General features: G+C 36.3%; 1 protein-coding gene across 1 annotated transcript in view; it reads right to left on the bottom strand.

The window, feature by feature from the left end:
* ANO3 (anoctamin 3) overlaps window positions 1-17,410 on the bottom strand; it is a 460,052-nt gene that overhangs the window by 180,356 nt on the left and 262,286 nt on the right. The window contains exon 4 of the mRNA XM_069553832.1: window positions 14,859-14,977. Within this exon, the coding sequence (XP_069409933.1) occupies window positions 14,859-14,977 (119 nt within the window). The remainder of the gene's footprint in view (window positions 1-14,858; window positions 14,978-17,410) is intronic.

Here is a 17,410-nt window from a genome sequence, read left to right as displayed (position 1 = left end):
CTAGAGTGTTACATATTGAATGCTGCACAAAGCATTTGACTGGAGGGTTTTTAGACAACTCTTTAAATGCCTGAATCTGAATAATGATTAAAAGGGGAAAAAAGATAACACATCATCTCTTTATAAGAACTTCTGTGTTTTTTTATTACTTTATTTTAAGGGGGAGTGGTTATGGGGTGGAGTAGGGGGCTGCCTTTGTGTCTCATTGCTTAACAGTGTCTACGTATGATTCATCTAAATGGCATTTAGTTATATAATGTCAGTGACATTCTGATGATTTTACTGTCAATTTTTAATGATCTATTGCATATTCTTAGGTTATTTGAATTAGTTGGGCAGATTAACATAAAAGGTGGGAGGTATATTTCAGCCTGAATAATAGTGGTCTGACAAACAAAAACTTTTTTTATTGGTGAACTTTTTTTTTATAGGTACTGTTTTTTTGATAGCCAAGTGGGGCTATATATTTTTTTCCAGTTCATGTGAATGGCCACATTCTCTTTTTCACTAGAGAAAGTTACAACAGAACCATTTGTAGTTTTTGAAAAATCCTATATCTATTACTTGACATTGTATTATATTGGCTCTGGGATGAAAATGATGAAGTGATTGTAACCCGAAAGCAACAGAAGTAATTGTTACCTAAAAAAAAATAAATGAATAAATAGAATTGAAAAATTTTGCCCCTCTGTGATAAACACTGACAGGTTGAGATGCAACAGAAGGTTACACTTATTTCTGTCAAGAAAACCTCCACAGGATAGTTTGTCATTGAGACTGACAAGACAGTGAACTAAGAATCAGCCACTTAATGGATATAGCCCTGAATTAATCAGCATGCTAAAAATGGATTTTCCAGTTAATCCCACATAACAGATCATTTTAATGTCACTCAAGAGTTTGAAACCTTTAAACAACAAATGGAACATTACTGTAATCCCACTGTCTACACTGTCTGTGTCATCAAGGGGTTAATAAAATCATGCAGGTCTCCATGACTGGGATCCTCACCTGGAATCTTGAATTGCACCTTGCAAAGAAGTCAACAGTCACAAGACAATTTTTTTTTAATTCTACAAGTTTCAGAAGTTATTTAATAAACCCAAGAGTACTTAATTTTGTTGATATTTTCTTCCCTTTTCAAATAGTGATAGCGGCTCATAATGGTCATATTTTGACGGACACATTTGGTGGCAGGAAGGAGTGTGATGTGAATGGAGGCAAAGGGCATGGGGCAGTGATGGGCTCTGAGCAGCAGAAAAGGGGTGAGTATTTCACAGTTTATTAGGATTTGAGCATGCTGCTGCTGCTGCTAATTTGCTTCAGTCGTGTCCGACTCTATGCAATCCCACAGATGGCAGCCCACCAGGCTTCCTCGTCCCTGGTATTCTCCAGGCAAGAACACTGGAGTAGGTTGCCATTTCCTTCTCCAATGCATGAAAGTGAAAAATGAAAGTAAAGTCGCTCAGTCATGTCCGACTCTTAGCGACCCCATGGACTACAGCCTACCAGGCTCCTCCATCCATGGATTTTCCAGGCAAGAGTACTGGAGTGGGGTGCCATTGCCTTCTCCGAGGATCTGAGCATAGGAACCTCAATTTTATACTTTCTTCTTAAACAGAAAACATTGACGAAAGCACAATATCCATGGTCCCTAGTGAACATGAAAATTCCTGAGTGAGGTGAACATGGTCTCTAACCACTTGATGGACTTGTCTCATGGGTTCTACAGGCCCTGTGCACACCTCCAGTATGCTGTTCAGCACAGCACAGCGCTTAGCCGTGAGGTGGCCTCTATAGACTTCCTGCCGACTGCTTACCTAGCTATACAATAAAAGGATACTTAGCCATTCCCAACTTCCATTTCCTCACCTCTGAAAATAGGGTAAAAATATACCCAACTTTTTAAGAGTTGCAAGTATAAAATGGATGTAGGTCAACAAAATCTCTGAAGGATCCTTAATAGACGTTAGCTGTTGTAACTATTTGATGTTATTTTTATTAATGTTCCAATTCCCGGTCCAGTGTTCCTTCTGCTACACACACAACCTGGAGAGCCTCAAATTAGGAGATTAATGAAGTAGACTTGACTTCAGCTGTGTTCAAATAGCATTAGTTTTTATCTGATTTCACTGGCTGCCCTCACATCTCAGCAGGTAGAGAAAGAGTTTGATGTGAGTCTATCATTGACTGACCCAAGCAGAATTCTCTGCACCATTTAACTGGTGTGCCCACACATTAATTTATTAAATTTGCTTTCATGTCCCATAAACGTATATAAAATTCTGCAGACAAGTTATTACAGCTTTCATTTTAGAGCTAAAGTCCTCCAGGGAGGCTTAGGAGATCTCCCAAGATGAGCTAAATACTCGTGGGGACAAACAGTAAGCTGGTGATTGAGGAAGCCTGTTCTGTGTCTAATTACCAAGACATTAGTTCCAGGAGAGAGCAAACATCTATGGCATTTTGTTTGTTTTCTTGTATAGCTTATGAAATAAGACGACTTTCTAAATAGGCACATTTTCCCCATATAGTCTCTAAGGGAACAAAAAGACAACAATCCCAACAAAGCCACCCCTCACTTGAATCTACTCTCATAATTAAATGTCTCTTGATCTCCTAGCCTCCTGCTCTAGACATAGCTGTAGGGGCTTTTGTGAAGGAGTAGAGTTTTGTGGAGTTTATTTTTTCCCCTCATTTACAAGGGTAGTTCCCATACTGTGTAGCAGATGCATCTGAAAACATTTAGATCACTGATTATTGTGTAACACCAAGGAGTATACACATCCTCCTCTTGTGGCTACTTTTGCTAGAAATATTAAGTCTGTAACAAACTCCCTATAAATTTTTATTTTGTTGATATAAGAGTAAATTACAAACAGGTCAGTCCACTCCTGGGATGTAGAGGGTTAGTTACACAATATTAAAATACAGAACTACCTCCTTCAGAGCAACATTTTAGGATTTTTGAAAGATATGATTAATATATGAGTATGTTTATTATAGTTAACTATTAAGCTGAAGTCAGAAAAGCATAGAGTTCTGAAGATAAAGAGATGCTATAGTCCAACTCTGCTCCTGCCTAGTTCAGAGACTGGGCAAAAGACTTACCTCTTTAAATCTTATTTTCTTCATTAGTAAAATGAGACTACTACTCACTTTCATTATTATGAGAATTAGATTTCGTATATATATATGTGTGTGTGTGTGTATATAGAGAGAGAGACAGTGAACTTCTGTTTAATGACAGTTAACATATTGAAAAGCTGAAGTCCTGAATTGCTCTTATCTCACCAGTATAGCAAAGTGGAAAAGCAGTTGTAGGAAACAGAACCATCTTATTTTAAATTCTGCATCTGCCCATTTACTAGTTGTGTGAGATTTTTAAAAATAGGAATTATAATAGTGTAATACTTAACAGCTTACATATAAGAATATGTGAAATAAACTTCAAGTCATGTGAATTTGACCAATCAGTTTAATTTTTTGTACACAGTGCTAATAGTTTTATTTATGAAAAAGAGCTATATTACTTTCATATAGATGGTATCAAACTACATATATTGTTTTTTAAAATCATTTTCTTATTACATAAGTATACACTGTGATCATTTCACATCATTCTTAAATAACTGGGGACTTATTTTGTACCACCTTATTTAAAGGCATCACTACTTTTAATTTCATTTTTTACTCTTGAACATTTAAGCGCTTTATATTCCCTCCCCCACAATTCCCTTACAAATTACAGTGTGAGAAACATCTTTAAATAATTATTTAGGCTAACATCTAATTACATTCTCTGAATAAGTTCCTAGAAGTGGGTCAAAGGAAAGATTATTTTAAGGTTTTTAATCCTTATTGTCAAATTACTTTCCAGAAAATTTGGATCAACATACATATCTACCAACAAAAAATGAAATAAAAGTGACAGTTTATAGTATCAATTCTGAGTTTTATTTTTTAAATTATAATTTGGTTTAAAAAATTGCTTACTTTTGTATTTCTGCAATTACTAGTTCCGCTAATCACTTTACATGTTAAAACTGTATTGTATTGTTTTTTCAATGATTTTTTTTACTTGTACATTTATCAATTATATTGCTATGATGTCTTTGTAGGCTAAGAATATGAACCAACCTTTGGTATATTCTAGTATATTCTATATGTAGAATTTTATCTCTTTCTTCTTAACGCTATTGTAATTTTAATACTAGTAAGTATCTAGTCAACTCCATCAAGATTTCCATGATTAATTTTGTTGCTTATGTAGAAAATCCCTTTAGAGAAGCCATTTTTCTAGTCTGTGATTAGAAAAAAAAAAAAAACGCTTGTTTTATTTTTACACGTACAGTTTTGAATTGGTTAACTATTTGGTTCTTTGATTCATTTTGGTGTAAGATGTGAGGTAGGCGTCTGAAAACATTTTGCGTGCATACTGAGTCGTGTCTGATTCTATGCCACCCTATGGACTGTAGCCCACCGTGCTCCTCTGTCCATGGGATTCTCCAGGCAAGAATACTGGATCGGTTGCCATGCCCTTCTCCAGCGGATCTTCCTGACCCAGGGATCAAACCCATATCTCTTATGTCTCCTGTGTTGGCAGAAGGGGTCTTTACCACTAGCACCATGTGGGAAGCCTGAAACCATTTTAACCTCGTCTAAATTACTGATCAGTTACTGTGAAAACATTTGCACATTTTTTAAAAGATTGATGTCTTTACAGTTTGAAATGCTACTTTTATCACAATACATACACGAACACATGAACACATTTGGGTTTAAACAACTCATAGATAATGTGGAGGGGTTCTAGAAAAATCTTATGACAAATATTAGGGAAAATATACACTGGCAATTAGCAAGTATAGAACACACCCTCATCATTTTCTGATGAGGGCTTCTGAGGGTCAAGGTAAGTGGTTAAACAGCACAATGGAGGGACATGCCTTCTATGGCCGCAGGGAAGATAACGCTCTCCTCAGTATCAGAGTCTGCAAACAAGATCAGGTATTTGTTAGACTGATTAAAAAGGAGTCTTTTTAAAACTAGGGAAGAAGATAAATTTAAAATACCGGCAAAAACATAAAGAAACCAAAATGATTTCCTGCATGTCCCATGGTTTAAATAATAATTAAATATTTAGGGTACAGTTTCCACAATGAAATTATTAAATATAAACAAGTATTATCTCAGGTCCTAAGTTTGGGAAATGTTAGCATTTTTTTTAGAAACTATCTCAATAAATGCAAATAATTAATATTTAATTTCATGTATACTCATTAGCTGAAGCAGCCACACTGGGTCAAGTTTAGTCATTTACCTTATATTTTAAATTAATATTATTAGCTACTGGGGCATAGTGTGCAAATTCAGAATAGTAGCACCTATAACATTATTTGGAGACAAAGAACCATTGAATTAAACAACTGCCAGTGTCCACAGGAAAGGTACACTGTAGAGACCACAGAGACCATCTGCCTGCACCGCACCATTATATGATCTGTGCTTCTCCAGCCTTAACAGAAAATTATTTCTGTGACCAATTTAGTTAAAGATGAACACCATCTGCCAATGCCAGTAGACACAGTCAAAATGAATGGCCTTGTGATTCAAATTTAATGAACTGCTAAAATATTCATATCAAGACTTTCCTGATCTATAACCCCTTTTCCATCTAATATGCTCCCCAAAGTCTCTTAAGAGGCGGGGTCACTATAATTTGAAATATAGATTTATATTCTCAGACATTATTAGCAACTTCTATAGTTATTTTTGGCATCCTGAGGGACAGTAGCAGCAGTAAACTCTTCATTAATGAATGCCTAGTACACAAGCCACTGATTCTGCTTCACAGCTTCATTCCTTTTAACCTAGATTAATCACAGACATTCTCTGTATACTGTCCACATCTAGAAGTCTCAGCTGGTATGAAGTCTATGATTCCTTGATGGAGAAAGGGATTTTGTTTCTCAGAACCATCCAGTTGGTTGTAGGACCTCATCATCATGAGTTAGTCATAGTTCTCTCTAAACTAATGAGACAGAGATAGGAAATATTTACTGAAATCATCTTAAAAAGAATCCTTCTCTCCTCTAAAACTTTGCTTGCAGTCTGCCCAGGTGCTCCAGTCTATAAATCCATAGAATTGCTACTTTTCTCAGATTACATTATTAATTTTCTCCCTCAATGTTCTTGTCTACACATGTGTGACAGAGTCTTTTTGTCAGGAAATAAACTTGCTTTTAAAAAAGCCAGCTCTTCACCAATTTCAGTGGGTGTTTGGAACATTGCTAACAATACACATATGGTTTAATGGAAGGTAATCTTGGAATTCTGCACTGATTCAAAGGTATAAAAAAAACTACTTTTGTAAATAAAGTTTTATTAAGAAAAGATAATTTAAGAAAATGTTAGATTCCTAGATTTCTCGTGATTTAGGTTATGACATTAAGATATTCTTGGGCTCTATAGAATTAAATGGATAGCATGGGTATATGTGGAAAACTCAGGGACAATTTTGCAAATGTTTCCTTTCCAATGAGAAAGAATTCACTGTACATTTACAATCATTGGTGTCAGCAAATACACTACCCTCTAACACTGATGGCTCCAATATCTATTGTGGAGAAATAAACCATCCCCAAATAATTTTTATTTAGCTCAGTAATCTGTGAGCAGACCGGGCCCAGTTGTGCAGTTCTCCCGGTCTCAGCTAGACTTTCTGTGGGTTCTAGCTGGATTCTTGCACACCTCTGTGTCAGCTGGGACAGCTGGACTCACTAGGCTTCAGTCCACATGGCCTTACTATCCTCTTGCAGGGTGGCTCTGACATTTCTATGATGGAGGCAGAGTCCCAAGAGGAATAATGGGAGTGCAAGATCTTCCGAGTTCAAGGTTCAGCACCGGGACATGGTCACTTCTGCAGGCAATCTATTGATCAGAGCAAAGCCCAAGGCAAGTCCAATAAGAGTGTACCTCTTGGATGGGAGAACCTGCAAAGTTCCATTGAAAATATTGTAGGTATAGGGAAGAGGGAAGGGCTGTGGCCAACTTTCTATCTACCGCAATGCCCCAGAGATATTTAAATACGGCTTTTATTATAGAGCTTGAGGCTAGATAAATCTAGACTTATCCCATATCTAGTATCATCTCTAATTTCTAAAGCCTCTTAGCTTTCTCCATGTGTATGCATGCCCACCTCCTGAACTGCATCCCACTACATGGACAGCAAGACCTGTCCATGTTTGCCATCTTTATCTGTCCTCTGTCCTGTGGTGTCGAACTCTGCTCACAGTGGGTTAAAAATACATAAAAAATATATCCTATTAACTTATCAATGTCATTTTATCATATTAGATATCAGTATCACATGAGTTTAATCTCTGAAATATTAAGGAATTTTAGTGTAAATGATATGTGCCTAAAGTTAATAACTTGAAGAAAACATTCTAAAGAAATAATTCATCTTACTGAAGATAATTCTAGAGCAAACTATAGTATCTTACAAATATATTTGACTTACAAAATTATCAGAAGCAGTGGATATATGGTCAAAGCAAAATTCACCACACTGACTCAAAATCACTCAGGAAATGTTTGTACAATGGCTCTCAAAACAAATTCTCAAGCAGATGCATAGTCTACCTATACAATAACTAGTAAACTAGCCAGATGGATTTCTATATTTATTTATTTTTTTCTTACTATTGATAAACTCAACAGGGCATCTTCATAAATTCAATGTAAGACACCACTTTGACATATTTAGAGTTATTTCCTAGAACCTAGTTTTATAGATGATGGCAAATCCTGTTAGAAATTTTTATTTGTTTTCTGTAACCTAACACTTGTCATGATTTACAATGTAGTTTACATTAGGAGTCATTTTCCTCTGTGAATCTTTGTTCTCTTTCTGCTGACTCTTTATAAACTTGTTTTTTCATCTTTAAAATGTAATTGAATACCTTTTGTGAAGAAATAAAATATCAGTTACACTGTATAACATCCATGGGATGGGTTGCAACCAGTACAGTTATCCCAAGCAAATAACATAATGCACAGATCTTCAGCCATACAACTAGATACATAGAGATCAATATGTGCTAATTTGAACCATATGAAAGTTGCTATTTTGTAGGTCACAAGTGAATGAATGTTGTCAATTTCCTAAGAGCCAACTTAAAATATATGTACATACACATACACACATATATATGTATATCATTTGATGATGGGATGAAATATTAATAACCTCAGATATGCAGATGACGCCATCCTTGTGGTAGAAAGTGAAGAGGGATTAAAGAGCCTCTTGTTGAAGGTTAAAGATGAGGTTAAGAGACGTTTGCTCCTTGGAATAAAAGCAATGACAAACCTAGACAGCGTATTAAAAAGCAGAGACATTACTTTGCCTACAAAGGTCTGTATAGTCAAAGCTATTGTTTCTCCAGTAGTCATGTATGGATGTGAGAGCTGAAAAATAAAACAGCTGAGCACCAAAGAATTGATGCCTTCAAACTGTAGTGCTGGAGTCTTGAGAGTCCAGACTGCAAGGAGATCCAACCAGTCAGTCCTAAAGAAAATCAGTCCTGAATATTCATTGGAAGGACTGATGATGAAGATGAAGCTCCAATACTTTGGCCACCTATTGCAAAGTGCTGACTCATTAGAAAAGACCCTAACGCTAGGAAAGATTGAGGGCAGGAGGAGAAGGGGACGACAGAGGATGAGATGGTTGGATGGCATCACCGACGGAATGGACATGGGTTGGACCAAACTCCTGGTAAATACTGAAGGACAGGGAAGCCTGCCATGCTGCAGTCCTTGGGGTCTTAAAGAGTTGGACATGACTGAGTGACTGAACTACAACAGCAGAGTTATAAACTAAGGTTGCTCAGATGCTTGTTCAAACACTAAATATATAGGTCATTGCTTTTTCGAGGTTCTCTCTGATAAACGTACACAAAGAATACACCTAAGAAGATAATTTTGCCTTTCATTTATAGATAAGCTTTGCAGGCAAGTAGCCTAGCTAAATGTATTTTAAACATCTTTTTTCTTCTTTTGGAATAGAACTATTTATTCAAGTTGGATTTGTGCTACACCTTAACCTGTACAAAGGATGAAAGTGGACATATTTTCATAGAAGATAGAAGAGTGAATCCAAAAACTTCCAGGTGATGCACATTTTCAAATTTAAATAGAAGTGTAATAGAACTAACAGGACTTTAGGTTAGGATGACTGGACTGGACGACCATCATCACACATCATTCTCTTATTTTGCTGTCAAAAAAAACCAAAAGATGTATGCAGGTTTAATTATTGCTTCTTAACTTGAATATTCTAAAGTTCAAGTCAAGTTTGAGAAGGCAATGGCACCCCACTGCAGTACTCTTGCCTGGAAAATCCCATGGATGGAGGAGCCTGGTGGGCTGTAGTCCATGGGGTCGCTAGAAGTTGGACACGACTGAGCGACTTCACTTTCACTTTTCACTTTCATGCATTGGAGAAGGAAATGGCAACCCACTCCAGTGTTCTTGCCTGGAGAATCCCAGGGACCGGGAAGCCTGGTGGGCTGCCGTTTATGGGGTCTCACAGAATCGGACACGACTGAAGCAACTTAGCAGTAGCAGCAAGTCAAGTTTAGAGATTTGGGAATTGGTGACTGTTGAGCAGAAATGGAGTGGAAGGTATCATTGGTGGTGGTGGTTTAGTTGCTAAGTCATGCCCAACTCTTGTGATCCCATGGACTATATAGCCCACCAGGCTCCTCTTTCCATGGGATTTTCCAGGCGAGAATACTGGAGTGATTTGCTTTTTCCTTCTCCAGTGGATCCTCCCCATCCAGGGATCGAACCTAGGTCTCCTGCATTGTGGGAAGATTCTTTACTGACTGAGCTACCAGGAAGACAAAGAGGTGGGAAGGAAGGCATTAGAATGGAAAGAGACTGAAATCATAGAGGGAAGAAAACATGGTGGCATGTGCTAATTTTTAAAGCAGCAGATAACACAAATTTTATTTAATCTTAATGCATTTTTAAATTATTTTAAGCATATCATGTTTGTGTTCCTACACATTGGTGCTAAAAGTATCTTAAAGTAGAATATCTGCTTTTCCTCAATTTTTCTTATGGCTTCTCTCAGGCTCAAGTCTCTTGGAACAATGCTTTAGAGATAGTTGTTGTTTGTTATCGTTCTGTTGCTAAATCATGTCCAACTCTTTGTGACCTCATGGACTATAGCCCACCAAGCTCCCCTGTCCAGGGGATTTCCCAGGCAAGAATACTGGAGTGGGTTGCCAGTTCCTTCTCCAGGGAATCCTCCCAACCCAGAGGTTGAACCTGTGTCTCCTGCATTGGCAAGTGGATTCTTGACCACTGAGCCACTCGACTCTCCAAACATCCACAGGGCCAATCAGATAGTACATAGAGAGGCAGATGAAGTAAACATCAGGAGATAAACTACCGATTTGTGAAGACGATCTAAGAAATATCAGCACAAAATAGCATCCTTACCTAACAAAACCAAACCAAAGATGAATGAATAAACCTGGCACAAATATTTCAGCTCAGAATCATTATAACAATAAGATTTAAATTGTGCCATATTTCATTACTAACACACTGATGGTGACAAATGAAGGGATTTGTAAAGTCAATCCAGGTCAAACCAAATCAAAAATCACAGAAAAAGATATTTTCAAGGAAATGATTATTGGTTATTGTCCATGCAATGACAACTAAAAGTTAAGTCATTCCTTATGTTAACATCCAAATTTCTTTACTAAGGTATTCCCACTTTAATCAATAAGCAATTTAAGAAAAAATGAAGTGAACTTGGACTGAGTCAATATTTGTCTTGGAAAGCATCAAAGGGGATGATGGTATTTGGTGCTGGATGACTTTATTCAGATACTTTGAAGAACCCACAAAAGAATTTTGAGGGATGGTGGGATTTCTGGAACCAGAGATTTTTAAAACTGAACCCCAACTCAGTGATTTGTTGATGAATTATAGTTTCAACACAGTATTCTCAACATCCAAGTTGTTATGGAAACCTTTCATAATGTTTCAAAATCTGCAAATCAGTGTGATACACCACATTAACAAACTGAAAAATAAGGATTATATAATCAGCTCCATAGATGCAGAAAAAGTTCTTTGACAAAATTCAACATCCATTTATGATAAAAACTCCCATCAAAACAAGTATACAGGGAACATATTTCAACATACATGCCAAACCCACAGTTAACATTATACTCAACAGTGGAAAGCTGAAAGCATTTGTTAAGGGACAAGAGAAGGCTGATTATTCTCACCACTTTTATTTAACACAGTATTGGAAGTTCTAGCCACAACAATCAGACAATAAAAATAGGCTCAAAGAATCCAAAATGGGAATGAAGAAATAAAACCGTAAATATTTGCAGATGATATGAAATTTTGTAAAGATGTAGGCTACAACTTAAAATACAGAAATATGTTGTATTTCTATATACTAACAACAAATCAACTAACAGAAACAGAAATTTTTTTAAAAAATCACATTTGCAGTTGCATCAAAAAAAATTAAACATCTAGGAATAAGTCTATCTAAGGAGGTGAAAGACACACTTGCAAAACTGACACTGAGGAAGGCAACTAAAGACCAGACGCACAGAAGGAAAGATACATTAGTACCGTACTTATGGACCGAAAGAGTTAATAATGTTAAAATGATCATACTACCCAAGGCTTCCCACAGATTCAACACAATCGCTATCAAAATACCGATGGCATTTTTCAGAGAACTAGAACAAATAATTCTAAAATTTGTATGGAAGACCAGAAACTATAAAACTCCTAGAGGAGAACATAGGCAAAACACTCTCCGACATACATCACAGCAGGATCCTCTATGATCCACCTCCCAGAATTCTGGAAATAAAAGCAAAAATAAACAAATGGGATCTAATTAAAATTAAAAGCTTCTGCACAACAAAGGAAAATATAAGCAAGGTGAAAAGACAGCCTTCTGAATGGGAGAAAATAATAGCAAATGAAACAACTGACAAACAACTAAACTCAAAAATATATAAGCAACTTATGCAACTCAATTCCAGAAAAATAAACGACCCAATCAAAAAATGGGCCAAAGAACTAAATAGACATTTCTCCAAAGAAGACATACGGATGGCTAACAAACACATGAAAAGATGCTCAACATCACTCATTATTAGAGAAATGCAAATCAAAACCACAATGAGGTACCACTTCACACCAGTCAGAATGACTGAGATCCAAAAATCTGCAAGCAATAAATGCTGGAGAGGGTGTAGAGAAAAGGGAACCCTCCTACACTGTTGGTGGGAATGCAAACTAGTACAACCACTATGGAAAACAGTGTGGAGATTCCTTTAAAAAATTGCAAATAGAACTGCCTTATGACCCAGCAATCCCACTGCTGGGCATACACACAGAGGAAACCAGAATTGAAAGAGACACATGTACCCCAGTGTTCATCAAAGCACTGTCTATAATAGCCAGGACGTGGAAACAACCTAGATGTCCATCAGCAGATAAATGGATAAGGAAGCTGTGGTACATATACACAATGGAGTATTACTCAGCCGTTAAAAAGAATTCATTTGAATCAGTTCTGATGAGATGGATGAAACTGGAGCCGATTATACAGAGTGAAGTAAGTCAGAAAGAAAAACACCAATACAGTCTACTAACACATATATATGTAATTTAGAAAGATGGCAATGATGACCCTGTATGCAAGACAGCAAAAGAGACACAGATGTGTATAGCGGACTTTTGGACTCAGAGGGAGAGGGAGAGGGTAAGATGATTTGAGAGAATGGCATTGAAACATGTATACTATTATGTAAGAATCGAATCACCAGTCTGTCCGATGCAGGATACAGCATGCTTGGGGCGGGTGCATGGGGATGACCCAGAGGGATGTTGTGGGGAGGGAGGTGGGGGGGGGGGGTTCATGTTTGGGATCACATGTATACCCATGGTGGATTCATGTCAATGTATGGCAAAACCAATACAGTATTATAAAGCAAAATAAAGTAAAAATAAAAAGTTAAAATACTAAAAAAGAAAAAAAGACAAAGCCCCAAAGCTCTAAAAATAAAATAAAATAAAATAAAATTTGTATGGAAATACAAAAGACGCCCAAATAGCCAGAAACAATCTTGAGAAAGAATAAACCTGGAAAAATCATGCTTTGTGATTTCAAACTACACTACGAGTTTAAGTAATCAGAACCATATGCTACTGGCTCAGAAACAAACACACACATCAGCGGGACAGAACAATGAACCTGTGACAAAGGAGGCTGCAACACACAATGGGAAAGACAGTCTCTTCAGGGAGTGATGTTGGTAAAACCAAACAGCTATGCACAAAAAGATCAGACTGGACTACTTTCTCACACCATTCACAGAAGTAAATTAGAAATGGATTAAAGATGTAAAGGCAAACCCAAAACCATGAAACTTCTAGGAGATAATATGGGCAGCATGCTCTTTGACATTAATCTCAATGATATTTTCTACATATGTCTCCTTAGACAAGGGAAACAAAAGCAAAACATAAACAAATTGGGACTACATTACATTAAAAATCCTTTGCACAGTGAAAGAAACTATCAATAAACTAAAAATGTTCTCCAGGGGATCTTTCCAGCTGAGGGCCTGAGCCCACATCTCTTGCATTGGCAGGCAGATTCTTTACTTTTGAGCCACCAGGGAAGCCCATACAGAATATTACTCAGCCATAAAAAGTAAATTCTTGCCGTTTGTGACAACACGGAAAGACCTAGAGACCTAGAGGGCATTATGCTTACTGAAGTAAGTCAGGCAGAGAAGGAAAGAAAAATACTGTATGATTTCTCTTACATGTCGAATCTAAAAATGGAATAAAAGGATAAATATAAAACCGAATTATAGACAGATAGGACAGACAAGTGAACAGGTGATGGCCAGAGGGGAGGGGGAGGACGGGAGGAAAGAAGTAAGGGAGATTAAAAGGTACAGACTTCCAGTTGCGAAATAACTGAGTCATAGGTATGAAATACACAGTGTGGGGAAGAGAGTCAATAACTACATTATATCTTTACATGGTGAAAAATGAAAGTGAAAGTCACTCAATCATGTCTGACTCTTCGCAACCGCATGGACTATACACATGATAAATATAATGAACACTGCTATATGCTGAATGTGGAAGTTGCTAAGAGTAAATTCTAAGAGTTCTTATTATAAGAAATATATATATATATATTTCTGTTTCTTTGATTTTGCATCTATATGAGATGATGAATGTTCACTCAAATAATTCTGGTAATCATTTCATGATGTATGTAAGTCAAATAATTATACTGTATACCTTAAACTTATAAAGCGCTATGTCAATTATATCTCAACAAAACTTGAAGAAAAACAAAAAATTTGTCAAGCTGACATGATTCTAATTTTACAAACGATGAAAACAAGGCTAAGTGAGTTTGATTGACTTGCTCAAGTTACCACAACTATAAGTATTGGAATTGCAATTCAAATATTGGCCCACTTGATAATAAAATTCATGTTCTCATCAAACCATGGTGTCTTTCATAAAACAAGAAAGAAGATGGAATAAACCTCTAAAAAATTACTGAATAATTTTATGCTTCAGAATATTTATAAAATTCTGTTTGATAATATAAATTGATATGATGTCTACACATAACTTTTCAGTTTTGAGTCCTGTGAAGCCTCATTCTCTCCAGGAAATATCAACTGAAATTAAAAAGAACTGTGTGGATTTAGATGTTAGAGTCCTCGATGACTTATAGACTGTTTAGTTTGCATTACCTTAGGCAATCTGGGCTTCGGTTCAGAATTATTTTTAGGAACAAAGTCTTTAATGAGGCGAGATCGGTCATAATTAGCATGCTCTGATTCATCCGTGTAATCCTTATCTTTTCCTAGGTCTAGAAAAGAGAAAGAGAAAATTACATCCATTTTTATCCTTCTTTCTTTTATTTCTCCTTAAATATAATAATCTCTTTTCTTCCATGTTTTCTCAAGGTTTAACCAAGTATAATTTTCATAGGACCCATATATCCAATAAATAAGCAAAAAAAGGTAATAATACAGAATCTTGCCAGTAACTTTCAGAAAAAAATGAAATGCATCTCTGTCATTTCGTGTACTTAAACATTTGAAAACAAAGTTAAAGTCATGCAAATGCAACAAGATGTTATCTCTTTTGAACTTGAAAATAGAGATATTTGCAAGAATTCAATACAATTTTGCTTTTTAAGGCAAATTTTACACATTTATCTGCTTAATTTAAAAGACTACAGATTTTGGTCATTTTTTTAAATAGCTGCTTCATAAATATGAACTTGACTTAAAAGAATAAGAAGTCTAAGAAATCATATAAGAAATGCTAACAAACTTTACAAGAAAGATTAAAAAGTATTGGGAGATTGAAATGAAACCACAACAGTAAAAAAGGAGCAAGAACATTGAAATATGGTAATTACCACTGGAAAAATCAAAAAGGGTAACACATACAAGAAATTATATGTGCACATTATATGAATAATGAGCAAGATATAATCAATGTAAAAGAGTATAAAATAGAAAATATCCTGATGGTTGCAAACATCACTAAGAACTAGTGACACATTTCACAAAGTTTGTGTTCTAGGTGATACAAATCTCTCTCCAAAGTAAAAAACAGATTCAAAGAGACACAGATGTATAGAACAGTCTTTCTGACTCTGTGGGAGAGGGAGAGGGTGGGATGATTTGGGAGAATGGCATTGAAACATGTATAATATCATATATGAAATGAAACGCCAGTCCAGGTTCGATGCATGTTGTTGGATGCTTGGGGCTGGTGCACTGGGACGACCCAGAGGGATGGTAAGGGGAGGGAGGAGGGAGGGGGTTCAGGATGGAGAACACATGTATACCTGTGGCAGATTCATGTTGATGTATGGCAAAACCAATACAGTATTGTAAAGTAATTAACCTCCAATTAAAATAAATGAATTTATATATAAAAAATAAGGACATTCTCTTACAAAATTACAGTACATTTATCTTTAATATTGGTAAAAATACTATTTTCTAATCTTCATACCTTGTTCAAAGTACACTAATTGTACTTCTAATGTTCTTTATGGCATTACTATATGATATCACTATTTTGCAAGACATAACAATGAGCTAGAAATGTAATTTAAATGTTCTAGTATCTACATTAAAAAAGTAAAAAGCAAGTGAAATTAATAATAAATTGCATTTAAACCAGTAAAAAAAAAAACACAGATTCCTAAATATTTAGTTTTTTCAAATAAATCAAATGGAATTATTGTAATTATTTTATTCAATCTGTCCTTAACCTGTCAACAACAAATTTTGACACAAAAAACCATCCATACTTCTTTCAAGAGTTCAGTCATGTGACTCAGTATTGTAACAAAATAAAAAATTTTATTTATACTACATGCATTAGTTTCTTTTATTCAGTTCAGTCCAGTCGCTCAGTCGTGTCCGACTCTTTGCAACCCCATGAATCGCAGCACGCCACACCTCCCTGTCCATTACCAAGTCCCGGAGTTCACACAAACTCACGTCCATCGAGTCGGTGATGCCATCCAGCCATCTCATCCTCTGTCGTCCCCTTCTCCTCCTGCCCCCAATCCCTCCCAGCATCAGAGTATTTTCCAATGAGTCAACTCTTCGCATTAGGTGGCCAAAGTATTGGAGTTTCAGCTTTAGCATCATTCCTTCCAAAGAAATCCCAGGGCTGATCTCCTTCAGAATGGACTGGCTGGATCTCCTTGCAGTCCAAGGGACTCTCAAGAGTCTTCTCCAACACCAAAGTTCAAAAGCATTAATTCTTCGGCACTCAGCTTTCTTCACAGTCCAACTCCCACATCCATACATGACCACTGGAAAAACCATAGCCTTGACTAGATGGACCTTTGTTGGCAAAGTAATATCTCTGCTTTTGAATATGCTATCTAGGTTGGTCATAACTTTTCTTCCAAGGAATAAGCATCTTTTAATTTCATGGCTGCAATCACCATCTGCAGTGATTTTGGAGCCCCCCAAAATAAAGTCTGATAATGTTTTCACTGTTTCCCCATCTATTTCCCATGAAGTGATGGGACCAGATGCCATGATCTTCGTTTTCTGAATGTTCTTTTATTAGTAATGCTTAAAATCTACTATAACATATGGCATGTGATGCATAGCTAGCAGTATCAAGTTATTAGCAGCAGTATGAACTAAGAATGAACAGATCATTATACACCTTAGGAGATAATTAACTACCAATTACATTAACATGCTCTAGGCGTTTGACCTATACCTATATACCTATTAGTAATAGCTATCACTCATGG

Source organism: Ovis canadensis, chromosome 15 (genome assembly GCF_042477335.2).
Source record: "Ovis canadensis isolate MfBH-ARS-UI-01 breed Bighorn chromosome 15, ARS-UI_OviCan_v2, whole genome shotgun sequence".
Classification (NCBI taxonomy): Eukaryota; Metazoa; Chordata; class Mammalia; order Artiodactyla; family Bovidae; genus Ovis; species Ovis canadensis.
Note: the sequence above shows the minus strand (reverse complement) of the source record. Positions and strands in the feature narration are given on the sequence as shown.